At 59.9% G+C, this 27,823-nt stretch overlaps 2 protein-coding genes across 3 annotated transcripts in view; one reads left to right on the top strand and one right to left on the bottom strand.

Moving 5' to 3' along the window:
* The first annotated feature begins 3,998 nt into the window (after nucleotides 1-3,998).
* PTBP1 (polypyrimidine tract binding protein 1) lies at nucleotides 3,999-19,480 on the top strand. Of its 2 annotated transcripts, XM_073017188.1 has the most exons (15): nucleotides 3,999-4,118; nucleotides 6,015-6,045; nucleotides 10,190-10,262; nucleotides 10,692-10,864; nucleotides 10,947-11,093; nucleotides 11,185-11,355; nucleotides 11,492-11,602; nucleotides 11,676-11,850; nucleotides 12,154-12,231; nucleotides 13,059-13,207; nucleotides 14,516-14,549; nucleotides 15,011-15,103; nucleotides 15,198-15,414; nucleotides 17,735-17,812; nucleotides 17,886-19,480. In XM_073017188.1, exons 1-15 carry the CDS (start codon nucleotides 4,111-4,113, stop codon nucleotides 18,016-18,018), a joined length of 1,671 nt encoding a protein of 556 aa, XP_072873289.1. In that variant the 5' UTR covers nucleotides 3,999-4,110; the 3' UTR covers nucleotides 18,019-19,480. The 2 variants fall into 2 exon arrangements, with proteins under 2 accessions (XP_072873289.1, XP_072873290.1); XM_073017189.1 differs by lacking the exon at nucleotides 12,154-12,231 and having other exon boundaries at nucleotides 4,008-4,118.
* A 177-nt stretch (nucleotides 19,481-19,657) lies between these two features.
* The window catches only part of PLPPR3 (phospholipid phosphatase related 3), a 21,986-nt gene continuing 13,820 nt past the window's right edge, over nucleotides 19,658-27,823 (bottom strand). The window contains exons 2-7 of the mRNA XM_007994536.3: nucleotides 22,620-22,805; nucleotides 22,288-22,429; nucleotides 21,989-22,184; nucleotides 21,780-21,837; nucleotides 21,521-21,694; nucleotides 19,658-21,048 (exon numbers count right to left, since the gene is read on the bottom strand). Of these exons, the coding sequence (XP_007992727.3) occupies nucleotides 19,723-21,048; nucleotides 21,521-21,694; nucleotides 21,780-21,837; nucleotides 21,989-22,184; nucleotides 22,288-22,429; nucleotides 22,620-22,805 (2,082 nt within the window). The 3' untranslated portion in view covers nucleotides 19,658-19,722. The remainder of the gene's footprint in view (nucleotides 21,049-21,520; nucleotides 21,695-21,779; nucleotides 21,838-21,988; nucleotides 22,185-22,287; nucleotides 22,430-22,619; nucleotides 22,806-27,823) is intronic.

The raw sequence follows: 27,823 nt of genomic DNA, 5'->3' as shown, positions 1-27,823 counted from the left end.
TATCCCAGCTTGGAGGGGTGGGACTGGCCTTGAGCCACAGTTGGTTCCCAGGGCAGAGAGCACGGGACGGAAGTGGTTCTGCATGGAATACAGTGAGGCCAGGGAAAAGCAATGGATTCCTGTCTGTGAGTCCCGGCCGTCAGGGCTTGGGGTGGCCTCACTGAGCCCCCACTCCAAGCTCCGTCCGACAGAAATCCAGGAAATGGGCCGGAGAGGCTGGGATACCAGCCAGGAGACCGGTCCGAGGCTGTGCCCTGGATCCCTGAGCCCTCACTTTTGTAATTAAGGTAATAAACCGGTGCTGGCCATCGGGGCACAGGCCTGTCATCCCAGCAGTTTGGGAGGCCGAGGCGGGAGGATCACCTGAGGCCAGGAGTTCGAGACCAGCCTGGCCAACATGGAGAAACCCCGTCTCTACTAAAAATACAAAAATTAGCCGGGTGTGGTGGCGCATGCCTGTAATCCCAGCTACTTGGGAGGCTGAGGCAGGAGAATCACTTGAACCCAGGAGGTGGAGGTTGCAGTGAGCTGAGATGGCACCATTGCATTCCAGCCGGGGCAGCAGAGCGAGATTCCATCCCCCCGCAAAAAAAAAAAGAAAAGAAAAAAGAAATCCATGGAACTGCCCACGGGGAGGAGGGACTGGCCTGGCTCTGCCACTCATGTTGACGAAGGAGTAAACTGAGGCACGGCCCTTCCCTCCCCCATCAGAACTGAAAGGTGTCTAAGGCCCCGGCAGGCCCTCTGCATGAGATTTGGTGGCTCTGAGGGCCTCAGATGTCCTCACTCCACCCCCCGTTTCTCCTGCCAGCCTCAGAGGATCATTTTCAAAATGGCAACCAGCGAACCAATGTGATCCTCACACAAAGGCAAGGTGAGCCTGCTCCCGGCTGCTCACCCTGAATCATTCATGAAGGAGGCAGCTGGCCTGCGGGCTGGGATGGGAGACAGGAGAGGAGAAAAGACAGAGGCTGGGCCCTTGGCTCGCTGAATCAGTCAGGTGCCCACGGGAGCCCCTGGGCGTCTTCCCGCGCTGGCATTCTGGATATGACGGCTGACCTGTCAATCGCTGGGCCCTCAGCCATGGTTACTGGCAGGCCAGCTCGGGAAGGACACTGGTTTCAGGTGACCTGGCTGGGGCGGGGACGGTGGGGGGGGGGTTCCTGGGACCAGGCTGCCATTTCAAAAACAAAGGGCCTGCTTGTACCTGCTATCTCCCTCTAAGCTTCAGGTGGTGGGTGGGGCTGAGGGGCGGCCCCCAAGAAAGACATCCACATCCTAAACCCCGCAACGCGCATGAACATGGCTTCATTTGGAAAAACAGTCTTTGAAGGTACCATTAAGTGTCTTGACATGAGACCATCCTGGAGTAGGCAGGTAGACCCTAAATTCTGGGACATACACTCTCTTTTTTATTTTTACCTGTCTTTTAAGACAGAGTGTCACTCTGTTGCCCAGGCTGGAGTGCAGTGGCGTAATCTAGGCTCACTGCAGCCTCCGCCTCCCGCGTTCAAGTAATTCTCCTGCCTCAGTCTCCCCAGCAGCTGGGATTACAGGTGCGAACCACCATCCCCGGCTAATTTTTGTATTTTTAGTAGAAACGGGCTTTCACCATGTTGGCCAGGCTGGTCTCAGTCTCTTGACCTCGTGATCCGCCTGCCTTGGCCTCCCAAAGTGCTGGGATGACAGGCGTTTGTTCTCATTTTTGTGTTTTAGAGATGGAGTTTCACTCTTGTTGCCCAGGCTGGGGTGCAATGGCGCGATCTCAGCTCACGGCAACCTCCACCTCCCGTGTTCAATTGATTCTCCTACCTCAGCCTCCCGAGTAGCGGGGATTACAGGAACGCACCACCATGGCCGGCTAATTTTTGTATTTTTAGTAGAGACAACGTTTCTCCATGTTGGTCAGACCGGTCTTAAACTCCGGCCTCAGATGTCATCCACCCGCCTTGGCCTCCCAGAGTGCTGGGATTACAGGTGTGAGCTACCAAGCCCGGCCAGACACTGTCTTAAAAAAAATAAAAATAAGAAAAGGAACTGGACGGGTGGCTGGGGATGTGGGGCTTGCTGGGTAAGGGGTGGCCTTGGGCTTATACTTGGAGCAAGACAGGAGCCCTGGTGGGTCGCAAGTGGGTTTTAACACAATTCCCATGGGTTAGACCGGGGCTTGGAACCTGCTGGTCTCTACCACTGCCAGCTGCCACTCAGACCCCCGGCCCCTGCCTGTCTGCGCTCAGGTGGGGCCCATCCCAGGCACCCCAAGAACAGAGAGCACCGGCTTGCTCTGGTGGTGTGAGGATGGGGGTCTCCAGGGGAGCAAATCCACAGTAACACGCTGGGCTTCTCCCAGGTGGGCTGCAGACGGCTCTTGGTGAGTCTCCGTTGACCGGCTGGTTCAGGCCAAAGGACCTCGCCACGGAGCTCGGGGGCCAACCCTAATCCCGGCTGGAATCCTCTGGCTCCGGACGCCCGGCGGGGCTCCAAGTCTCCTGGGCCCACGCCAGGCCCCGGCCTGGAACACGCTGGAGGGGCAGGGCGCTGGGCTCGTTTGGATTTGGGGAAAGGAGAATTGTCGTGTCTTCTCCCTCCGTAGGTTGCTGCCAATGAAAAACCCCCTTTTCAGTATGGACGAAATCCTGCTAAGTCTATTTAGGGAGCAGCGTGGACTCCGGGCTGGGAACTGCGCCAGTCAGATGCCCACCATCTGAGGCTTCCAACCACAGCCTCGTTTGGGTGCCAGGTGTGGAGGGCTGGGGTCGTCCCCTCACCCTAGGGTGGCTCCCAAGCTGCTGACCTGGCCTCCCTGACAGGCATCCCTACAGCTCTGTCCGACTCTTCATGCGATCAGCGCTCCCGGGAACATATACTTTGGGGTGTTTTCTGATGCTGGGATGGTGGCCCCTGAGGCAGGGAACCTCCTGGTGGCCCTGCTGGGCCCGGCCCTGTTTCCCCAGCCGTAGGGTGGCAGCCTCGAACTATACAAGGTCCAGGCCACAGTTTCCTCAGTTGTAGGTCGGTGGGCTGTGCACTGTACGGGGCTTGGGCCTCAGTTTCCCCAGCTGTAAGTGGGCGGCCGTGGACTGTGTGTGGTCTGGGCCTCGGTTTCCCTAGCTGTAGGCGGGCAGCCTCGGACTGTACAGGGCCTGGGCCTCAGTTTCCCCAGCTGTAGGTGGGGCGGCCGTCGACTGTGTGTGGCCCGGACCTCAGTTTCCCCAGCTTTAGGCCGTTGGCGGCGGACTGCAGGCCTCAGTTTTCCCAGCTGTAGGCGGGCGGCCGCCCACTGTTCAAGGTCAGGCCTCAGTTTCCCCAGCTGTAGGCGGGCGGCCGCGGACTGTGCGGGGCCCGGGACTCAGTTTCCCTATCCCCGCAGTCGGGATTCGCTGTTCCGGGCGAACAAAGGACGGTCGGGGGTGACCCTGAATCATAGCGCGTCCCCAGTCTCTGTGGCCACTGTAGAAACAGCCCTGGCGAGTCCGGGACGCGACGCGGCCTTTCCCTCCCCGCGCGATCACCCAGACGTGAACGCTCAGTTTGAATCGGACTTTTTGGCCATGTGCCCACAAGCAACATGGAGCCCTGCGGGTTTCCTGCCCGACTCCAAGATGGCGACGCGACTCCCTTTGCCCTCATGGCCCAGGCGGGCGGGTCCTGCCCACTTGTAAGATGGCGGTAGCCTGGGCTAAGCACGCTTCCCTCCGCCTGACTCGCCACGTACCCAATCTCAAGATGGCGTCTCCCGCAAAGCCACGCGCCAGACGGCGACTTGCTCACTGGCTCAGACGCCGTCACGTGCTCCCACTTTCTCTCCCTCCCCCGACTCCATAAGCCGTTTCCGCCTTCGGCCTTGACGAATGACCGCCTCCACCAATAGGCGCCTTCGATTCCTCTGGGTCCCGCCCCCGGGAGACCTTCTGGCCAGTGGGAACCGCTGGCGGGGACTCGCGGGGCTCTCCCCGCCCCCGGGCTGCGGCGAGAGCCAATGGGCAGCGCGCGCGGGGGACGTGTGCGGGCGTCTCCGCCATTTTGTGAGTCTATAACTCGGAGCCGTTGGGTCGGTTCCTGCTATTCCGGCGCCTCCACTCCGTCCCCCGCGGGTCTGCTCTGTGTGCCATGGACGGGTGAGTCGCACCTCGCCCCGCGCCCCGCCGCCCTCCCCGCGCTGCAGCCCTGCCCCCGCCGCCGCGCCGGCCTCCCCGGCGCCTATCTCGCCGCCACCCGGGCGGGAGGGGGCGGCGGGCTCTCCCCTTCCTCTCCGCGTGGCGGGCGCGGGCTCGGGGCGGGCCAGGGGTTTCCCGGGGGTCTGGCCGCGTCCCCGTTCCCGTCCCCCGCCCGGCCCGCTTCCGGCCTCCGCGCGCCCCGTCCCGAGCGCACGCGGCCTCCCGCGCCCCTCCCCCTCCGCGCGCGGCCCCGCACTTCGCCTTTGCCCCGCCTCGGCGGCGCGCGGCCCTTCCCGCTTCCCGTCCGGCCCTTGCGCGCCCGCTCGGATGGCCCTTCCCGCGTCCCGTCCGCGCCCTTCGTGCGCCTGCGTAGCCCGTCGCGCGTCCCCGTTGGCCCCAGCGCGCGTGCGCGGCTGCCGTCGGGGGCGCGCGCCTTTCCCGCCGCCCGGACTCTGCCCCCGGCGCAGCCCCGGAAGCGCAGGCGGGGCTGGGGCGGCCGCCGGGAGGGAAAGCCGGCGCCGGGGCCTCGCCGCGGGCTGGAGGCTCTGCGCTCCCTGCCCTGCCCCCCGTGCGCCCCGGGCCGTGGCCAAGGGTTTCGGTGATCTCAGGAGAGAGGCGGCCGCCCCGAGGGTCGGAGGGTCCTCTCCAGGGACCCCCGCGGGCGCCGTCATGGGGAGGGCCTTCCCGGCTCTCTGGCCGCGGCAGCCTTTCCGGGCGGCTTTGCGGGGCGGGCTTCCCCTAGGAGGGGTGGGAGCCCCTCCAGAAAGGCCGTGTCCCGCCGAGCGCTTCCTGCGCGAGGCCCTCCCTGGGAATAGGAAGCGGGAGAGGCGGGAGATGCTTCGCATTCTTTCCGTTTTCCTGAGAAGTTTTTCTTGGGCCCAGTTGGTTTTAAAAGTGTGATAGGACGTGCTCCGTGCAGTCCGCGGTGTCACAGCGGAGAGGCGCAGTCCAGAGTGGGTCTGGAGCCCTTGGCATGCGTCAGGGCAGGTGGGTCCTGCAGACGGCGGGCCGGGGCTCCCCGCTCTCGGTGCCAGCGCCGCGGGCTTGGGGCCGCGAACTCGCCTCCCGGAGTGAGGCAGGTCCGGGGGCTGCGCTTCCTTCCGACGCGCGCTCCGAGTCACTGAGGCCCTCGCCGGGAGTTGCAGTGGCCCCGTAGGCGCCGTGGGGAGCTCCCTGTTGGGTCGGGAGCTGGCCGGGGCTGAACGGGGGGCCTCGGGCCGCCCAGCTTTCTTCCCACCTTCCCCCCGAGGTGTCCCGATGAGGGAGAGTCGGGTCGGGCAGGGCTCGGGTTGATCAGTAACTGAGGCTGTGTGTTCCGATCGGTCTGTTAATTTTTATTTTTATTGACGGTTTCCACGGCCGCCACCCGCCCTCGGTGGATGGGGCTCCACTCTGATGAGAGGCGCCGTCTTGGGGAGCCACCCCCATTCTGGCGGAAGCTCTGGCCCAGGCCTGGGAGTTTGCCGGCTTCAGCCTTTCTCAGGCGTTTCCAACTTTCTGGAAAGCACACAGCGGCCCTCGAACCCTCTCAGCGGCGTCTAGCATCCTCAGGGCTTCCGTGGGGCGTGTCTTTGTCTTGGGACTTGTGGAGCCTGGTCCAGAGGTGGGGCCTAGGGTCCTGCTGGGAGGGAGGGGCGCCGCAGGACAATGGTGGCCCCTTTTCAAGTTGCAGTCAAGTGGACGGCTCACTTCCCTGCCCTTCTGAGCTTTCTCTAGCGGGGCCTCGCGCAGCCAGAGGGAGCCCCGCGGAGGTGGCGGCTGCAGGGTCCTGCGGCTCTCCTGGCCCCGGCACAGCCGGACGCGCCTGCTGCTGAGCGGCCACCGGGCTAACGTTGTCTCCTTTCTCTCTCTCTACAGCATTGTCCCAGATATAGCCGTTGGTACAAAGGTAGGCACTTCTCACTTTGCTTCTCCGTGACGCTCCTCTGACCTTGTGCCGACCCCAGGGGCCACCCACCAGCGCTGCTGCGTTGGCTGGAGAGCGCCTTGCCGATCCGAAGGGGCACCTTTCTATTCCTAAGGGGCACACTACCCTTGGTCTGGAATCTGGAGTTGGGTGGGAGGGTTCCAGCCCCGGCTCCACTGCCCCGTGCGTTTTGGGGGCCTGGGTTTGCTGGCCGCCCCTCAGGTCTGGAATCTGAGCCACTCTTCAGTTCTTGCTCTCAGGAGTGAGGGCTCTTCGTGCCTCAGACCTGCGTTTGGAACCTCCCCTGTCCCTGGAGGCCGGAAGAGCGTTGTGAAGGGGGAACCTCGTGTTGTGGCTGCCAGAGAGACTCTTGGTTTTGATCAGAAAAGAGCCACTTGGCTGTGGAGGGACCTGGGCAGACCCCCGTGTGTGTGAGTGGCTGGAGTGGGCATTTACTGGTTGCTTTTGACATGAAGCTGGTTTCTTTTTTGAGATGGGGTCTTGTTTTGTCACCAGGCAGGAGTGCAGTGGTGCGATCTTGGCTCACTGCAACCTCCACCTCCTGGGTTCAAGCGATTCTCCTGCCTCTGCCTCCTGAGTAGCCGGAATTACAGGTGCCCACCACCATGTCCGGCTAATTTTTGTGTGTGTGTATATATGTTTTTTAACAAACACGGAGTTTCACCCTTGTTGGCCAGGCTGGTCTGGAACTCCTGACCTCAGGTGATCCACTGCCCTCAGCCTCCCAAAGTGCTGGGATTACAGTTGTGAGCCACCAGGCCCTGCTGACATTAAGTGTCTTTTGATGGCATCTGGTCAGAACAACAGTAAACTGTCAAAGATGGCGTTTGGGGCAAGAGAAGAATGAATGTGCCAGATCTCACGTGTGTGTGAATCTTGCAGCCAGGGCTGGAAGGCAGGGGCACTGCTTCCCCGTGGAGGGTGAGGCCAGGGCTAAGGGTGTGAGGAAAGGGGGTGAGAACATGGAGTGTAAGGTCCTGGGAAGGCCAGCAATTCCGAGGGAGCTGTGGTCCTCGCTTGCTGGGGTGGGTGGTTAATGATTGTGCTGGTCATTGTGGGTTGAGGGGCTCTGACTTCAGGACTTGTCCCCTGAGGGCCTCCTGCAGGGTGAGCCCACAGCGGTGGGGCCTGAGCCCTCTGGTTTCTGGTCAGTCAGCGGTGGGGCCTGGGCCAGGTTTCGGTTTTTCCCAAGTGGACTGCTGTCTTTATAGGCGGCCTGCCCCGATCTTCCTGGAGATAAAACCTGTTTGTTCAGTGTGGGAGGAGGGAGAGGGACTTTCATCTGAAGCATTTGCAGCAATCCCTAGATGTGTCTGGCTTGCAGGCAGTCCTCTTTTCCTTGCTTCTGTGAGGCTGCGTTCCAGCTGGAGTGGCCCTCAGCTTCCGTCAGGTGGTCCTGCGGCCCTTCTCTGCAGTTCCTAGGGGGCTCGATGGCTGGGACGCGGAGGCTAAGCCAGGACAGGATGGAAGCCCGCGGGCTGTGGTGCAGGGAGGGATTTTGCCAAGGGGCGGTGTCAGGGCCCCTGCTGGGTGCAGGCCCTGGTAGGAGGATGGGGTGGTACCCTGACCCGGGTGATCGCCCTCCTGCACCAGGGAACCCTCAGCTGACCTGGGCCCACACCTGGCCACGCTGTCCTTTAGCCCCGGACAGAGCACCTCCTGTTCAGTGTGGGGTTGAAGACGCCTCGGACCTGTGCCGCAGGGTCCCAGCTGCAGACTGGGAGGGCTTGGGGCGTTTCCTGTCAGTCCGTGTGCTTCAGGACAGGTCCCTTGAAGGGACCCTCCTGGGGTGTCTGGCAGCTGCTGTGAAGGAAGTGGAGGCGCTCAGCCCAGCTTGGGTCTCCTGGTTGCTGCCCTGTGGAGCCTCAGAGCCTCCAGGTGTCCCTTTCGTTCTACTGGGGCGCTGCTGAGCTGAGCCAAGCCAGCCTGTGCCGCCCGGGCAGGCGTGGAGTTTGCTGCCACAGACGGTTGTGGGCATGCCAGGCCACTTGCCCATGGGAATGAGATTAGGGCTTCAGGCAGGCGGCCAAGAAGACTGCTCAGAGGAAACGGCCCCGCCCACCACTCCAGTCAAAGACAGGGTCCAAGATGCCCTTTTTAAGGTTTGTGCAGCTAGCACATGGGAGCCGCATGGGCGCCTGGCCGCTGTCCAGCTCGGGGGAGGACCAGCCCTGGTGTCCTAGATGGTCGGCTTCTGGGCTCCCCCAGCCTCTGGGCTGGAGGGGAGAGGAGACAGGAAACGACTTCCTGTGGGGGGCGGGGGGCGGAGGCTGGAGGCTCTGTGTCTCTGCGGCTCAGGTGCTCCTTGCCTCACATCCTCCTGTCCTGGCACTCCTGTGTTTTCTGATCCCGTGGTTTCCACCTGAGGCTGCTGACTGTTTGCCCTGGGGCTGTGCAGCCCCACCCTGTGCTCACAGAGGGCCCTGGACTCTGGAAGTAAAAAGAGGACCCGAGGGTCTGTTTTCAGCATTTGACTTCATTTGCGTTCGGCGGGAACCTCAGCCGCCCTGACGGTGGACCCTTCTGTTCATTCTTTGATCCTAAAGTCTTGGGGACTGACAGGTGGCATTTGGGTGGGCGCCGGGCCTGTGGAGCCTGAGCGATTCCTGGTTCTAGCCCTGGTGGCTTCTCGACTGCTTGTTTGGTGACGCCCTGGGTGCTTACGGGGTTGGCCTGGGGGCTCGAGGCTGCAGTTAGAGGTCTCAGTGGCAGCGGCAGTCCCTGTTCCCTGTCCTGGAGCAGGTGCTGGAGTCTCATGTGAGGAGGCTTTGGAGGCCGGCCTGCCTTCCTGCCTTCCCTCCTTCCTTCCTGGAAGCTCTATAGCCAGGGCCAGCAGAGGGCCCCGGCTGAGGTCAGGGCAGGAGTGGAGCTGAATGTGTGTGGAGGGGGGCGGCCTTAAGGGAAGACCATCCAAGCGCAGGCTCAGGGAGGCCAGTGCTGGTGGGGTCTCTTTGACCAGGCATGGGGGCGCATGGAGCTGGGGGCTGAGTGGGGACAGGGCGTGACATCCACTGGTTCCTTCTGATGCGATGGCCTTGGGCCCCTCAGTAGGTGGGGCAGGCTCTTGGCCTCACTCCTGATATGGGAGATGGAGGAGGCTCCTTCTTTGTTCCCTGGGATGGCTCTGTCCTGGGGGCTTGGGCGCTTCCCTGGGGGCCTGCAGAGTCCGGCTTTGCAGACCAAGCGCCTGTGCTCCAAGGTCCTCAGACCCGAGCTTTGTTTTTTGTGTAACTAAGGGCCGTAACCAACGTCTCCTCCAATTTCACTCTTTGAATAAACGTGTGTCTTCAATCCTTGCGTGGGGGGGGCCGTCTGCCGTTCTGAGCCTAGGATCAGTGTAGTGTAATTCTTCCTAGAAGTTGACTCAGTTACATAGAAATAACGAGTGAATGGATTGTTTCTGGAGAGAAAATGGACAGGTAGAAATGATGGGGCTGCTGTAGAGCTCCCCTGGCCCCAGTCACGGCCGCAGTAGCACCAGATCACTGTGCAGGGAGGCTATGTCTCTGGTGCTGTCTCGAGTGTGCGGAGACGGAGGTCGGGTTTCCCTTACGGGGCTGGAAAACAGAAGAGGAGGGGCTTCCGCGAGAGCGAGCGAGGCGGTGCTAGAGTTTGGTTCTCCTGCGAGGCCACCAGAAGTGAGGTCAGCTGCCTGGGCCCTGCCGTGTGCTGCTGGGGAGGCTGGCTCCATGGAGCGGGCCCCCTGCCCTGCTGGCTGGTGGCTGAGGCCCAGGCCTGCGCCCAGGGCGGCCGGCAGCACAGTGAGGCCGCGTCCACATCAGAGTTGGCTGTGGAGATAGTATACGCGGTGCCCTCCGTCGCTGAGACCTCCCAGCGCCACACTGGCTGAGTACCCCAGGGCTTCCAGAGTTTGGAAAAAGGAACAGTTGTGGAACTGTGGGGTGCTGCGCGTCCATGGGCTGGGGGTGTTTCTGGAGACAGGCCTGGGTCTGTGCTCGGGCTGCCCTGCTTTGGAAGTGTGGGTGTGGGTGTGGGTTGGGGGTTTGGGACCCCAGGCAGCCCGAGTGGGAGCGGGGCGGCCGGTGGGGAAGGGAGGCTCTGGCCTGGCGGGAAGTGCAGCTCAGCGTTGTCCCTTCTCTTGCAGCGGGGATCTGACGAGCTTTTCTCTACTTGTGTCACTAACGGACCGTTTATCATGAGCAGCAGCAACTCGGCAGGTAAGGCCGGGACTTAGCCCAGGGCAAGGCCTGTGGCTGTCTTTCCCTGGAACAACCCTGGGACTGTCCCTTTCATCTCAAACGGCAGGGCCCATGGTCCACGCTGCAGGTCCAGGTCCCAGTTCTTGCTACAGAGAATTCCTGGGGAGGTGCTGGATGGGTGGTCCAGGCCGGCACTTGGACCTGTGGGCGGGTTGTCAGCAGCTGTCAGAAGCAGGGGTCCCGACCGTGCAGGCCTTGGCCTCGTGCTGCTGATTCATGTGCACCCTCCTGGGGCTCAGGGCTGGCCTCGTGCTGCTGGTTCACGTGCACCCTCCTGGGGCTCAGGGCTGGTCTCCGTAGCAGGCAGGGCTCTAGGAGGAGAGCAGGGACCCGGCCCTGTGGGCTTCTACGTGGTGATGCCTGCGTCTCACGGCACCCCCTTTTCAGCAAACGGAAATGACAGCAAAAAGTTCAAAGGTGACAGCAGAAGTGCCGGCGTCCCCTCCAGAGTGATCCATATCCGGAAGCTCCCCATCGACGTCACAGAAGGAGAGGTCATCTCCCTGGGGCTGCCCTTCGGGAAGGTCACCAACCTCCTGATGCTGAAGGGGAAAAACCAGGTATCTGAGCCGCGCTTCTCGGGGCGTTGGCACCGCGCAGGTGGGGAGGAGGAGGGCCCGGCACTCACTGCCTCCCCCACAGGCCTTCATCGAGATGAACACGGAGGAGGCTGCCAACACCATGGTGAACTACTACACCTCGGTGACGCCCGTGCTGCGCGGCCAGCCCATCTACATCCAGTTCTCCAACCACAAGGAGCTGAAGACCGACAGCTCTCCCAACCAGGCGGTGCGTGGCCCTGCAGCGGACCCCAGCAGCCCAGGGACCTCGGGGGTGGGCCTGGCCTCGGGCCGGGGACTCATGGCAATGCCTCCCACAGCGGGCCCAGGCGGCCCTGCAGGCTGTGAACTCGGTCCAGTCGGGGAACCTGGCCTTGGCTGCCTCGGCAGCGGCCGTGGACGCAGGAATGGCGATGGCTGGGCAGAGCCCTGTGCTCAGGATCATCGTGGAGAACCTTTTCTACCCGGTGACCCTGGATGTGCTGCACCAGGTGAGGTGGTCCCATCACCGCCAGGGCCGCACAGGCTCCGTCAGGCTGCTGTTGCTGTGGGCGCAGGCCCACGGGAGGGGTCTGGCAGGGCTGGTGGGCGCCGGGCAGGAGCTCATGCTGTGCCTGGGATCTGCAGATTTTTTCCAAGTTCGGCACAGTGTTGAAGATCATCACCTTCACCAAGAACAACCAGTTCCAGGCCCTGCTGCAGTACGCGGACCCTGTGAGCGCCCAGCACGCCAAGCTGGTGAGTGGGGCTCCCAGGATGGCACCTGCCCTGGCCCTGGCCTGGCCGCATCTCATGCTGCCTCTCCCCTCAGTCGCTGGACGGGCAGAACATCTACAATGCCTGCTGCACGCTGCGCATCGACTTTTCCAAGCTCACCAGCCTCAACGTCAAGTACAACAATGACAAGAGCCGCGACTACACGCGCCCGGACCTGCCCTCTGGGGACAGCCAGCCCTCCCTGGACCAGACCATGGCCGCGGCCTTCGGTAAGAGGCTGCCCGACGTGGCGCCAGTGTGCAGAGTGGTCTGTGAGGGCCGCTCAGTCCGGAACCCCAGCGGCACGGGTCCGGCCCTGCACCAGGGTGATGCGCCTGCTGCTCTCTGCACGGCCAGCACAGCACAGTCCGGTGCCCCCCACGTCGGGACCACGGCCCCCCTAGAGCAGCGGATCTGCCCGCGAAGGCTCTGCTGGGGCCGCCCGCCAGCCGGGTTGGGGCCCATCCCACAGCACAGCGCCCGCTCGCGGTGGAGGTTGTGGGTGCGATGATTAGTGTCTCATTTATTTCTAGGTGCACCTGGTATAATCTCAGCCTCTCCGTATGCAGGAGCTGGTTTCCCTCCCACCTTTGCCATTCCTCAAGCTGCAGGTATTCAAACGCTTGGTCTTGGTTCCCCGGCGACTGCATGCCCACACCACCTTCCCAGGCAGCTCCGCATCCACGGCGGCAGCCTGGGCGGACTGGGCACTCGAGTGCCAGGTCAGGGGCCCTTCCCGGGAGAGGGGACGCCACGTCCACAGAGCAGGCTTGGCCAGGGCAGTGGTAGGACAGGGCAGTGAGGCGCACGTGTGGATGGCGCCAGCCAGAAGCCGCTAACCGCACAGTCTTTGTGGTCTGGTTCCCTTCAAGCACCTCCGGGCGAGCGCGAGGACCGCCAGTGGTTGGAGGGATGTGTCCCTAGTAGTTGAATTTGAGTGGCCGGGTAAGCGCGTGGCCCGAGGCTGAGGAGCATGACCGGCGGCGGGACGTGTGTGCGTGGCCGTCCTCCTGCTTCCCTTCTGGGACCGGGACCGGGCCGCCGAGTGCTGGCCGTGGACGGAGCAGCGCGTGCCGCCCCGCGGCCGCCTTGTCTGCATGGAGGCATGGGCACGCATGCGCGGTGGTCCCGGGACAGGCCCTGCTTGCCGAGGGCCCCGTGTCTGTGCTGGCGGAGCCGGAGCTTTTCTGTGCTGTGGGCGCATGCAGATGAGTCCAAGCCCCGCACGGCCCGTGCTGTGAGGAGAGGCGGGCGCTGGTGCAGGAGCCAGCGGGTGGCTGTGCGGGGGTCGGGCGACCCCACAGGCACCCGGGGTAGGGCCAGAGCCAGGGCCGCCTCCCGCGCGGCTCCTCGGTGCATGAGGACGGGGAGCGTCGGCCTCTCCCACTCTGCGGTGGACTGGGGGTGCCGCTGCTCATCTTACCTCCTACCTTTCCAGGCCTTTCCGTTCCCAACGTCCACGGAGCCCTGGCCCCACTGGCTATCCCCTCGGCGGCGGCGGCAGCTGCAGCGGCAGGCCGGATCGCCATCCCGGGCCTGGCGGGGGCAGGAAATTCTGTATTGCTGGTCAGCAACCTCAACCCAGAGGTACGTGGGCTTCGCCGCGCCGTTCCACCCGGAAAAGCGAGCAGGGGATGTTGTGCTCGGTCTTGGGTCCCGGAGCGGCGCCACCCCTCGCTGTCTGCGCCTCTGCCCCGGCAGCTCCTCTGCTGCAGCGCTGAGACCCTCCTCTCCCAAGATGGCTTGAGTTTTCCTGTTTTCCTGAATTCACATCTTGGTTTGCGTTTTCACTTCCATGATATGCAGAATGAATTGTTTTTTGTTACCCAAAGGCAATGTAAAAATTACTCGGAACTGAGCAGGGCGTGCAGTTCAGAGCCGCAGCAGGCGCCCTGCTGGTCCCCGGGACACAGGGTTAGTGCGGCAGGGTGTGGGCGGCCCCTGTGGCACCAGAGCCTGTCACTTACTTAGCTGGTGGATCTGTTATTTCTCAGAATGGTTAAATCCCCCTCGGGGAGAGCTTGGGTAAAACTGGAGGCTCAAAATATGGAACTTGATGGATGGGATCCCCTGGAATCAGGATTTCAGGCTGTTCTGTTACTCGGCAACTCCTGTGATATCCTCAAGGTGGTGCCCACCCCGGCCCTCCCTCGCGGGCCACAGGGCGCACTCCCTGCCTCTGCCTCTTACCACAAGCCCGGTGCTGTCCCTCCAGCTCCTGAGCCAGGGGACCCACGGCGAGGCCGTGCTCTAACAGACTCAATCTCCCTTCACGCCTGTGTTATCGTCCTTAGAGACTGACTTGTGCCACAGCCGTGGGAGACAGCGCTGCTGCGGGGTGTGGCTGAGGCGGCGGGAGCGGAGCTGCACCCGCGCTCCGGGGGGCATGGTGGGCATCAGCCTCTGGGCGCCCTCCAGCAGTGCTGTCTCCGCCGGCATGTGAGTGAAGGTGCTTTTCTCACTGTGTGCCCCTCGGTAAACCTGTAACTGGAATGTGTGTGGAGTGTGACTGATAGAACACTACCTGATTTTCTTATGTATTTACTGACCTGTGTTTTTTTGCTACTTTTTTTCTTTTCTCCCCTTCCCCTTTCCCAATTTTTTTTCTTGCCCTGATCCGGAATTTCTTTGCCAACTGACTGCACGGTACTTCTGCTTCCTGTTGTTGCTTGAAACAAAACAAAAACATAAACAAATAAAAAACAAATTCCCCCTCAAACCCTGCTCTCCGGAAACCAACCTGCCCTTGAATATTAACATCCTGACAACTTCATCATCCATCAACCACCGCACGCCTGCGGGGCTGTCTTCCTCGCGTGGACGATTGGCAACTCGCCCCCCTTGACCTCTCCCTCTCCCCTGTCCCTCCGCTGCCTTGCTCTGCTGTCTCTAAAGAGAGTCACACCCCAAAGCCTCTTTATTCTTTTCGGTATGTTATCATTCACACTTTTATTACCTTGTTTTCATTTAATTGAGATGATTTTGATGCCCTGAGACGTATTATGAGTTTGCGGTTTGGCACTCTGATGCTCCGTGGCATCGGCCTCGTTTTATGGTTTGCTTTCGGTTTGCCTATTTTATTTGGTCCCGTAGATACGTACGCATGGTTTATCGCCCTGCATGCTTTTCAGAGTTAGACCTGTCGGTGGCATATGCCACCGTGGCCACCTGCTGGCAGCTTACCTGTCCTGGATGCTATGACTTTGCTGAACGGAGCTGCTCCTGTTAGCGCGCCCTGTGGCTGCGAGACGCAGCTCCGCAGTGGCCGATTAAGCAAACCCGGCCGGGCTGAGCCGGGCCTTGTCGGGGGTGGATGCGGGGTTGGGGCTGACGGGGAGATGGGCGGGGCGGGCGGCAGGCGACTCAGGCCCTGTCCCTGGGCTTTTGAAGGCGTCTATGGCGACGTGCAGCGCGTGAAGATCCTGTTCAATAAGAAGGAGAACGCCCTGGTGCAGATGGCGGACGGCAACCAGGCCCAGCTGGGTAAGAGGCCAGGCTGGGCCGGCCCTGGGGGCGGTGGGGGCAGGAGCTGCCTTCCCTCTCGGGTGCCTGGTCACATGGGTGCTGCTGTCCCCAGCCATGAGCCACCTGAATGGGCACAAGCTGCACGGGAAACCCATCCGCATCACGCTCTCGAAGCACCAGAACGTGCAGCTGCCCCGCGAGGGCCAGGAGGACCAGGGCCTGACCAAGGACTATGGCAACTCACCCCTGCACCGCTTCAAGAAGCCGGGCTCCAAGAACTTCCAGAATATATTCCCGCCCTCAGCCACGCTGCACCTCTCCAACATCCCGTGAGTGCTGGCGGGGGGCGGGCACGGGGCCGGGCCAGGGCTCTGCGTGGCTGTCCTGCCGCGTCGTCCTGTGAACTTCTGCCATTTCCAGAGTGCCGGTCGGACACTGAAGTATGGCAAGGCCTGAAGCTTGAGCCAGGGCATGCTTGAGGGGGGATCGTTGGACTTGGAAGGGTTTGGTTTTTTGGCTTGGGGGATGCTCTGCTGTGAGAATGTAGAACGCACACGTTTATTTATTTATATTTTTTGAGACGGAGTCGTGCTCTGTGGTCCTGGCTGGAGTACAGTGGAAGGATCTCGGTTCACTGCATCCTCTGCCTCTTGGGTTCAAAGCGATTGTCCTGCCTCAGCCTCCCGAGTAGCTGGGACTACAGGCGCCCGCCACCACGCCTGGCTAGTTTTTTGTATTTTTTTAGTAGAGACGGGGTTTCTCCGTGTTAGCCAGGATGGTCTCGATCTCCTGACCTCGTGATCCACCTCCCTCGGCTTCCCAAAGTGCTGGGATTACAGGCGGGAGCCACCGCCCCCAGCCTAAAAGCACACCTTTATAATCCCAGTGCTATGTGGGGCCAGGCAGGGGATCTTCTTTTTTTTTTTTTTTTTTTTTTTGAGACAGAGTCTCGCTCTGTCGCCCAGGCTGGAGTTCAGTGGCGCAATCTCAGCTCACTGCAAGCTCCGCCTCCCGGGTTCACGCCATTCTCCTGCCTCAGCCTCCCGAGTAGCTGGGACTACAGGCGCCCGCCATCTTGCCCGGCTAGTTTTTTTGTATTTTTTTAGTACAGACGGGGTTTCACCATGGTCTCGATCTCCTGACCTTGTGATCTGTCCGCCTCGGCCTCCCAAAGTGCTGGGATTACAGGCTTGAGCCACCGCACCCGGCCGGCAGCGGATCTTCTTGAACCCAAGACCAGCCTGAGCAATAAAATGAGATTCCCGTCTCTACCAGAAAAATTGGTTAAAATTAGCCAAGAGTGGTGGTGTGCACCTCAGGGCACAGCTCCTTGGGATTTGGAGGCTGAGTTGGGAGGTTCACTTTGAGCTCAGAGGTTTGAGGTTGCAGTGAGCTGTGATTGCCACCCTCCAGGCTGGGTAACACAGTGAGACCCTGTTTAAAAAAAATACATAATGCAAATATTTGGAAATGCAGGTACATCTGGCCCCAAGTATGTCAACCTATAGAAAGCCCTTTGATATTTAACACATTACTTGTGAAATGTTTATAAGGGGCCTGGCAGAGTGGCTCACGCCTGTGATTCCAGCACTTTAGGAGGCTGAGGTGGGCAGATCGCCTGAGGTCAGGAGTTCAAGACCAGCCTGGCCAACCTGGTGAAACCCCATCTTTACTAAAAATTAAAAAATGGCCGGGCGCGGTGGCTCAAGCCTGTAATCCCAGCACTTTGGGAGGCCGAGACGGGCGGATCACGAGGTCAGGAGATCGAGACCATCCTGGCTAGCACGGAGAAACCCCGTCTCTACTAAAAAAATACAAAAAACTGGGCGTGGTGGTGGGCGCCTGTAGTCCCAGCTACTCGGGAGGCTGAGGCAGGAGAATGGTGGGAACCCGGGAGGCGGAGCTTGCAGTGAGCTGAGATTGGACCACTGCACTCCAGCCTGGGAGACAGAGCGAGTCTCCGTCTAAAAAAAAAAAAAAAAGGCCGGGCGCGGTGGCTCACGCCTGTAATCCCAGCACTTTGGGAGGCCGAGGCGGGCGGATCACAAGGTCAGGAGATCGAGACCATGGTGAAACCCCGTCTCTACAAAAAAAAAACAGAAAAAATTGGCCGGGCGCGGTGGCGGGCGCCTGTAGTCCCAGCTACTCGGGAGGCTGAGGCAGGAGAATGGCGTGAACCCGGGAGGCGGAGCTTGCAGTGAGCCGAGATTGCGCCACTGTACTCCAGCCTGGGCGACAGAGCGAGACTCCGTCTCAAAAAAAAAAAAAAAAAAGCCTGGCATGGTGCTGTGCACTTGTAATCCCAGCTACTTGGGAGGCTCAGGCAGGAGAATCACTTGAACCTGGGAGGCGGATGTAAGCCAAGATCGCACCACTGCACTCCAGCCTGGGTGACAAAGCAAGACTCTGTCTCAAAACAAAAAAAGGGGGGAGGAGCGTGGTACTCTGCTTCTGCAAACCTGTGGATGCCTGGTTTCATTAGAAGCTGCTTCAGACCATTGTGGGCATGATTCAGTGTCCCATTTCTGGGCTCCTTAAAGGCCCTACACCTTCCCTGGCCACTCAGAAAACTAGTGTGGGGAGAGCCTCGCTGATCTCATTAGATGTCCCCCTTCCCGGCCCCAGGCCAACACCTTTCTCCTCCCACAGACCCTCCGTCTCCGAAGAGGATCTCAAGGTTCTGTTCTCCAGCAATGGGGGCGTCGTCAAAGGATTCAAGTTCTTCCAGTGAGTATGAGGCGGACGGTGCCTGGCTCTCCCCGGGCTACCCTGTGGCCGGCCCTGACCCTATGTCTTGCAGGAAGGACCGCAAGATGGCACTGATCCAGATGGGCTCTGTGGAGGAGGCGGTCCAGGCCCTCATTGACCTGCACAACCATGACCTCGGGGAGAACCACCACCTGCGGGTCTCCTTCTCCAAGTCCACCATCTAGGGGCACAGGCCCCCTTGGCCGGGCCCGCTGGCGACAACTTCCATCATTCCAGAAAAAAGCCACTTTAAAAAGCAGCTGAAGTGACCTTAACAGACCAGAGATTTTATTTTTTTAAAGAGAAATCAGTTTACCTGTTTTTAAAAAAATTAAATCTAGTTCACCTTGCTAACCCTGCGGTGACGGGGACAGCTCAGGCTCTTGGTGACTGTGGCAGCGGGAGTTCCCAGCCCTCCACACCCGGGGCCAGACCCTCGGGCTGTGCCTTGGTGGGGCCTGCAGGTGGGTGCCCTGACCACAACTCGGCTTCCTTGTGCCTTAAAATCCCTGCCTTCCTGCAGCCACCCCCCCCCCCCCGGGGTGTCCTGGGGACCCAAGGGGCAGGGCTCACACCAGAGAAAGGCAGGGGGCCTGGCCGGCTCCTGCAGTCCTGCAGGATCATGTACCTGGGGCTCGCCGGCCAGTGGCTGCGACTCCCCAACCCCAGCCCTCTAATCAAGTCATGTGATTTCCCCACCCTGCCCCCAGGGCCTTCCCTGCAGCCCCCAGGCGGGCTCCCCACTGCTCCAGCTGCGGAGCTGGTCGTCATAATCTCTGTATTATATACTTTGCAGTTGCAGACGTCTGTGCCTAGCAATATTTCCAGTTGACCAAATATTCTAATCTTTTTTTCATTTATATGCAAAAGAAATAGTTTTAAGTAACTTTTTATAGTAAGATGATACAATGGTATGAGTGTAATCTAAACTTCCTTGTGGTATTACCTTGTATGCTGTTACTTTTATTTTATTCCTTGTAATTAAGTCACAGGCAGGACCCAGTTTCCAGAGAGCAGGCGGGGCCGCCCAGCGGGTCAGGCACAGGGAGCCCCGGTCCGATCTTAGACCCCTGAGCTTCAGGGAAGGGGCGGGCGCGTCGCCGCCTCTGGCATCGCCTCCGGTTGCCTTACACCACACCTTCACCTGCAGTCGCCTAGGAAACTTGCTTTCAAACTTCTTCAGGGTTTTTTCCTTCAAATTTTGGACCAAAGTCTCATTTCTGTGTTGTGCTTGCCTCTGATGCTGGGACCCGGCAGGCGGCCGCTCCTGTCCTCACTGTGCTGTCTCCCGCCCCCGCGTCCTGTCCCGGGGGCTCTCCTAGGATCCCCTTTCCATGAAGAGTGTAACAAGGGTGTAAATATTTATAATTTTTTATACCTGTTGTGAGACCCGAGGGCGGCGGCGCGGTTTTTTATGGTGACACAGATGTATATTTTGCTAACAGCAATTCCAGGCTCAGTATTGACCGTGGAGCCACAGGGACCCCACGCACATTCCGTTGCCTTACCTGATGGCTTGTGACGCGGAGAACCGATTAAAACCGTTTGATAAACTCCTCCCTTGTCTAGGCCTGTGTTCGCTGTGGACGCTGTAGAGGCAGGTTGGCCGGTCTGTACCTGGACTTTGAATAAATCTTCTGTATCCTCGCTCCGTCCGCCTTCATTGCAGTTTCCTCTTTCTGTGCTTTGGGCGGTCCCGGCTCGTACCCGGGTTTCCGCGGAAGTGCCAGGTGGGGCCGCGGGCGGGGTGGGCCCGGCGCTGAGGGAGGGTCCCCGCGTGCGTGGGGCATGCGGGCCAGAGCGAATGACCAAGAGCCTGAGCCGGGTTTCCGCCGCTTTATTGAGCACCCCCGTCCCCCGCCCGCCCGCCCGCCCCCGGCCCCGCCGCGCTAGTCGGGGAAGCGGCGCGCCTGCATTTTGCGGAAGTAGCTCTCGGCCTCGGCCTCCGCCTCGCGCTCCGCCAGCCCCAGGCCGCCCGCGTGGCGCCGCAGCGTGGACTCCCGGCTGCCCGGGCCCAGTGCCCCGTCGGCCGCGCCCAGCGGGGGCAGCCCCTCGCCCGTGGCCAGGTTGACGGTGGCCACGGCCCCGAACCGCGGCTCCTCCTGGTCCACGTCGCTGACCGACGAGCCGGGGGACACGCCCGGGGGCTTGGCCCCGCCGCGGAAGCCGCGCGCCAGATCCCCCAGCTCGTAGCCGCCGTCGGCCTCCGCCTTGGCCCCGCCGCCCGCCGCCTTCCACTCCCAGGGCGCGCCGCCGGCCGACAGGTGCACCACGGGGTGGTGCGGCGCGTGCGCGTCGATGGTCACGATGCTGGCGGAGTCGCGGTCCGACGGCGACCGGTACTGCGAGGAGTCGGAGCTGGCGCTGGACGACGACGCCGTCTCGGCCGCCTTGGGGCCCGGCGCGCCCGGGGCCTTGGACATGGCGATGACCTGCAGCAGCCGCGGAGGGTTGGCCACGGCCGCCCCGCTCTTCTCGGCCATCATGAGCCACTTGGCGCGCACCCCGGCGCTGCTTTTGGGGGACAGGCCGGCCCCCGCCTGCGCGCCCTCCTCGGGGATGTGCACCAGCGGCGGCGGCCCCGCGCGCGGCGGGAGGATGACCCGAGGCCCCAGCCCCGGCCGCGCCTGCACGGTGGGGTAGAGCGAGGGCGGGGCCGGGCCCTCCTCGTCCTCTTCCTCCTCCTCTTCCTCCTCTTCCTCCTCCTCCTCTTCTTCCTCCTCCTCCGCCATGGGCTCGGCTGGTGCGCGCAGGTGCCCGGGGCTGGCGTCGTCGGGCAGCCCCAGGCCGCGGCCCTCCAAGCTTTTCTGCTTCCACTCGCTGATGAGCTGCTTGGAGCGCGAGGCGTCCAGTGGCACGTGGATGGTCATGTGGCGGCGCGCGGGGTCGTCCAGCGAAGGCGCGCTGGCCCTGGGCAGCGTGTGGCTGAAGGTCACCATGTTCTCCTTGGCCATGGGGCTGCGCGGGGCCAGCAGGTCCACGTCCACGCTGGCGCGCTTCAGGCTGCCCAGTGAGGTCTTCTCGCGGGCCACGGGCCGGGGCGCGCCCTCCAGCCGTCCCGGGGGCCCCAGCTCGTCGGTGCTCACCGACTTGTTCTGCTGATAAACCGAGTCGTGGCCCCGCTGGGTCAGGGCCCGCAGCGCGTCCTTGGCGGGGGCCGGGGCCGCGGGCTTCTCTGTAGGTGGGGCCTGGAAGTTGCCCACGGCGTGGCAGGCCTGGCGGGGAGAGGGGTCTGGGGGTGAGGCCTGGGGCTCAGATGGCTCCTCCCCTCTAATCGTTGGATTTGCCGTGGGGGGCTTTGGGCCAGGGGAGGAGGGGTGGCAAGCCCTTGTCCAGTGGGACCAGTTCCCACCTCAAGGTCGCTGACCCGGCACATCTGGCAGGTCTGAGCCCACGGGATTCTGACTCCAGCATTCCAAGGGTGAGACACTTCAGCACCAGTGCCTTCCCCCTAAGACCCCCTGGGCACCCATGCCTCCCCCCTCAGACCACCAGCCTCTCTCCTCAGACCCTCTGGGCCAGCCTTCCCCCTCAGAACCCCTGGGCACCCATGCCTCCCCACTCAGGCCACCAGCCTCCCCCATCAGACCCCCTGAGCCTGCCTCCCCCCTCAGAACCCCTGGGCCAGCCTCCCCACTCAGTCCCCGTGGGCACCCATGCCAACCCCCCTCAGAACCTGCCGCTCACCAAGTAGGCAGCGATGCCTGCCCCGATGAGGAAGCCGGCATACACGTCCACCGGGTGGCTGCGGTACTGCGTGATCTGCGTGAGCCCGCACACACCCGCGGCGATGGCAAAGGCGAAGACCAGGATGGGTTTCAGCAGCTTGGTGGTGTCCGAGATGACGGAGTTGAAGTACATCTGGGGGCATGGGGGATGGGGTCAAGGAGGGCTTCCCGCGGGCCAGCAAGAGGCCCTGAGCAGGGCAGAGGGGGGCTGGACTCACCGACACGTAGACCGCGGCGAAGGCCGACAGTGTGGCGTGCTGCGACGGGAAGGTCTTCCTGTAAGAGGCGTCCAGCGTGAGCCCCACCCACCTGGGGACCCCAGCTCCAGTGGCCTCGCTGTGCCTCTTTCCCCACATGTTCACGGGGGTGGAAGGGACACGGGGGTGGAAGAAGGCTCCCAGCCAGGGCAGTTGGGGGTCCGGCTCACCGTGCAGACAGGATGGCGTGGGTGTCGTGCCCGGAGCAGATGTCCTGCGTGATGTAGGGGTTGACCTCGCAGGACGTGCCCAGGAGCGTGTAGTTAGGCTTACAGACGGTGAGGAAGAAGGGAGTGTGGTAACCCGTGGCCAGCTGGATCACGTCCGTCACCAGGGCTGTGGCACACAGGCCAAACACGTGGACACCTGCGGGGCGGAAGGCTCGGCCAGGCGGGGAGCTGGGGACCCGGGACAGCCCCAGCCCTGCACGTGGACTCGGCTCAGGGTTGGGGCGCGGCCGGCAACTCACCCACAAACCGCACGGTTCGCCGCAGGAAGGAGTTGAAGTTGCAGCCACCGGCATTGATGCTGCCCTCGGCCCCGGTGGGCCCCCCAGCGCGGCCCCACAGCCGGGACTGCAGACAGTACAACATGCCCTCGGCCACCATGATCTGCCAACAAGGAGGGAGCGCTCAGGCCGCAGTGCCCACAGGGAGAGGGCGCTCAGGCAGGCTCCCAGCCATGGTGCCCATAGGCCGGCCCCTCAGGCGGGCTCCCATCTGCAGTGCCCACAGGCTGGCACAGGCAGGCTCCCATCTGCGGTGCACACAGGCTGGCACAGGCCCCAGTGTGGGTGCTCACCGAGGCAGCAGGGGCCGCGAAGGCCAAGCTGAGTAACATCAGCAGTGGGATGAGCTCCTCGTTGGTCTCCACGTAGGGCATGGAGAGAGTGCGGTCATAGCACTGGAAGCCCACATTGGCCGGCTTGAAGAGGTCGGTCAGCTCCAAGAAGTACAGGGATACGATGGAGGAAGCCACTATGGGCAGCTGTGGGCACAAGGCCGGCCAGGTTCACCCTGCTCTCCCTCATGGAGGCGTCTGTCTAGTCCTCCATGAAGTCAGGGCCATCCACGGTCTCACTCACCCACCCACAGATCCAACTCACTCCCAGCCACTCTTTCCCCCATGAATTATTCATCCATCCACAGATGCTCCATCCATAACTCGACCATCTACACACCACACAGCCCCCCACCCACCCACCCACCCATCCACCCAAACACCTATGCCCCCAACATCCACCCACTCACTCATCACCCACCCATCCACCCACTGGGAACCATCCATCCATACATCTACCCACCCACCCATCATCCATCCCCCATCCTCCACCCACACACCCAACGGTACCTATCCATTTATCCACCCACCCAGCTGTCCATCCATCCATCCATCCATCCATCCATTCATTACGCAGCCACTCATCCATCCATCCATCCATCCACCCATCCATCCATTCATTACCCATCCATCCATCCATCCATCCATCCATCCATCCACATCCACCCACACACCCAACGGTACCCATCCATCTACCCACCCAGCTGTCCATCCATCCATCCATTACCCAGCCATTCATCCATCCATCCATCCATTCATTACCCATCCATCCATCCATCCATCATCCACCCACACACCCAACGGTACCCATCCATTTATCCACCCAGCTGTCCATCCATCCATCCATTACCCAGCCATTCATTCATCCATCCATCCATCCATCCATCCATTACCCAGCCACTCATCCATCCATTACCCAGCCACTCATTCATTCATCCATCCATCCATCCATCCACATCCACCCACACACCCAACGGTACCCATCCATTTATCCACCCAGCTGTCCATCCATCCATTCATTACCCAGCCATTCATTCATCCATCCATCCATCCATCCATCCATCGATTCATTACCCAGCCATTCATCCATCCATCCATCCATCCATCCATCGATCCATCCATCCATCCACATCCACCCACACACCCAACGGTACCCATCCATTTATCCACCCACCCAACAGTCCATACATCCATTCATTACCCAGCCATTCATTCATCCATCCATCCATCCATCCATTCATTACCCAGCCATTCATTCATCCATCCATCCATCCATCCATTCATTACCCAGCCATTCATCAATCCATCCATCCATCCATCCATCCATCCATCCATCCATCCACATCCACCAACACACCCAACGGTACCCATCCATTTATCCACCCACCCAACAGTCCATCCATCCATTCATTACCCAGCCATTCATTCATCCATCCATCCATCCATCCACATCCACCCACACACCCAACAGTACCCATCCATTTATCCACCCAGCAGTCCATCCATCCATTCATTACCCAGCGATTCATTCATCCATCCATCCATCCATCCATTCATTACCCAGCCATTCATCCATCCATCCATCCATCCATCCATCCATCCATCCACATCCACCCACACACCCAACGGTACCCATCCATTTATCCACCCACCCAACAGTCCATCCATCCATTCATTACCCAGCCATTCATTCATCCATCCATCCATTCATTACCCATCCATCCATCCATCCATCCATCCATCCATCCATCCACATCCACCCACACACCCAACGGTACCCATCCATTTATCCACCCAGCTTTCCATCCATCCATTCATTACCCAGCCATTCATTCATCCATCCATCCATCCATCCATCCATCCATCCACATCCACCCACACACCCAACGGTACCCATCCATTTATCCACCCACCCAACAGTCCATCCATCCATTCATTACCCATCCATCCATCCATCCATCCATCCATCCGTCCATCTATCCATCCATCCACATCCACCCACACACCCAACGGTACCCATCCATTTATCCACCCACCCAACAGTCCATCCATCCATTCATTACCCAGCCATGCATTCATCCATCCATCCATCCATCCAATCATTACCCATCCATCAATCCATCCATCCATCCATCCATCCATCCATCCGTCCATCTATCCATCCATCCACATCCACCCACACACCCAACGGTACCCATCCATTTATCCACCCACCCAACAGTCCATCCATCCATTCATTACCCAGCCATGCATTCATCCATCCATCCATCCATCCATCCATCCATCCATTCATTCATTACCCATCCATCCATCCATCCATCCATCCATCCACATCCACCCACACACCCAATGATACCCATCCATTTATCCACCCACCCAACAGTCCATTCATCCATTCATTACCCAGCCATTCATTCATCCATCCATCCATCCATCCATCCATCCATCCACATCCACCGACACACCCAATGGTACCCATCCATTTATCCACCCAGCTGTCCATCCATCCATTCATTACCCAGCCATTCATTCATCCATCCATCCATCCATCCATCCATCCATCCATCCATCCATCCATCCACATCCACCCACACACCCAACGGTACCCATCCATTTATCCACCCAGCTCTCCATCCATCCATTCATTACACAGCCATTCATTCATCCATCCATCCATCCATCCATTCATTACCCAGCCATTCATCCATTCATCCATCCATCCATCCATCCATCCATCCATCCATCCACATCCACCCACACACCCAACGGTACCCATCCATTTATCCACCCACCCAATAGTCCATCCATCCATTCATTACCCAGCCATTCATTCATCCATCCATCCATCCATCCATCCATCCATCCATCCATCCATCCATCCATCCACATCCACCCACACACCCAACGGTACCCATCCAATTATCCACCCAGCTTTCCATCCATCCATTCATTACCCAGCCATTCATTCATCCATCCATCCATCCATCCATTACCCAGCCATCCATCCATCCATCCATCCATCCACATCCACCGACACACCCAATGGTACCCATCCATTTATACACCCAGCTGTCCAGCCATCCATTCATTACCCAGCCATTCATTCAACCATCCATCCATCCATACATTCATTACGCAGCCATTCATCCATCCATCCATCCATCCACATCCACCCACACACCCAACGGTACCCATCCATTTATCCACCCACCCAACAGTCCATCCATCCATTCATTACCCATCCATCCATCCATCCATCCATCCATCCATCCATTACCCAGCCATCCATCCATCCATCCATCCATCCACATCCACCGACACACCCAATGGTACCCATCCATTTATACACCCAGCTGTCCAGCCATCCATTCATTACCCAGCCATTCATTCAACCATCCATCCATCCATACATTCATTACGCAGCCATTCATCCATCCATCCATCCATCCACATCCACCCACACACCCAACGGTACCCATCCATTTATCCACCCACCCAACAGTCCATCCATCCATTCATTACCCATCCATCCATCCATCCATCCATCCATCCATCCATCCATCTATCCATCCATCCACATCCACCCACACACCCAACGGTACCCATCCATTTATCCACCCACCCAACAGTCCATCCATCCATTCATTACCCAGCCATTCATTCATCCATCATTCCATCCATCCATCCATCCATCCATTCATTACCCATCCATCCATCCATCCATCCATCCACATCCACCCACACACCCAATGGTACCCATCCATTTATCCACCCACCCAACAGTCCATTCATCCATTCATTACCCAGCCATTCATTCATCCATCCATTCATTTCCCATCCATCCATCCATCCATCCATCCACATCCACCCACACACCCAACGGTACGCATCCATTTGTCCACCCAGCTTTCCATCCATTCATTCATTACCCAGCCATTCATTCATCCATCCATCCATCCATCCATTACCCAGCCATCCATCCATCCACATCCACCGACACACCCAATGGTACCCATCCATTAATCCACCCAGCTGTCCATCCATCCATTTATTACCGAGCCATTCATTCATCCATCCATCCATCCATCCATCCATCCATCGATCCATCCATCCATCCACATCCACCCACACACCCAACGGTACCATCCATTTATCCACCCACCCAACAGTCCATCCATCCATTCATTACCCAGCCATTCATTCATCCATCCATCCACATCCACCCACACACCCAACGGTACCCATCCATTTATCCACCCACCCAACAGTCCATCAATCCATTCATTAACCAGCCATTCATTCATCCGTCCATCCATCCATCCATCCATTACCCATCCATCCATCCATCCATCCATCCATCCATCCATCCATCCATCTATCCATCCATCCACATCCACCCACACACCCAACGGTACCCATCCATTTATCCACCCACCCAATAGTCCATCCATCCATTCTTTACCCAGCCATTCATTCATCCATCCATCCATCCATCCATCCATCCATCCATCCATTCATTCAGTACCCATCCATCCATCCATCCATCCATCCATCCACATCCACCCACACACCCAATGGTACCCATCCATTTATCCACTCACCCAACAGTCCATTCATCCATTCATTACCCAGCCATTCATTCATCCGCCCATCCATCCATCCATTCATTACCCATCCATCCATCCATCCATCCATCCACATCCATCCACACACCCAACGGTACCCATCCATTTATCCACCGAGCTTACCATCCATCCATTCATTACCCAACCATTCATTCATCCATCCATCCATCCATCCATTACCCAGCCATCCATCCATCAATCCATCCATCCACATCCACCGACACACCCAATGGTACCCATCCATTTATCCACCCAGCTGTCCATCCATCCATTCATTACCCAGCCATTCATTCATCCATCCATCCATCCATCCATCCATCCATCCATCCATCCACATCCACCCACACACCCAACAGTACCCATCCATTTATCCACCCCGCTGTCCATCCATCCATTCATTACCCAGCCATTCATTCATCCATCCATCCATCCATCCATTCATTACCCAGCCATTCATTCATCCATCCATCCATCCATCCATCCATCCATCCATCCATATCCACCCACACACCCAACGGTACCCATCCATTTATCCACCCA

The sequence above is a fragment of the Chlorocebus sabaeus genome, chromosome 6, assembly GCF_047675955.1.
Source record: "Chlorocebus sabaeus isolate Y175 chromosome 6, mChlSab1.0.hap1, whole genome shotgun sequence".
Taxonomy (NCBI): domain Eukaryota; kingdom Metazoa; phylum Chordata; class Mammalia; order Primates; family Cercopithecidae; genus Chlorocebus; species Chlorocebus sabaeus.
The sequence above is the reverse complement of the archived record's forward strand: the minus strand, read 5'-3'. Positions and strand labels throughout refer to the sequence as shown.

Bases quoted from the DNA above. Each gene is read 5' to 3' on its own strand.
- PTBP1 (XM_073017188.1), top strand. The intron at 10,865-10,946 runs GTATCTGAGCCG...CCTCCCCCACAG, and splicing joins TGCTGAAGGGGAAAAACCAG to GCCTTCATCGAGATGAACAC. The intron at 11,603-11,675 runs GTGAGTGGGGCT...CTCTCCCCTCAG, and splicing joins GCGCCCAGCACGCCAAGCTG to TCGCTGGACGGGCAGAACAT.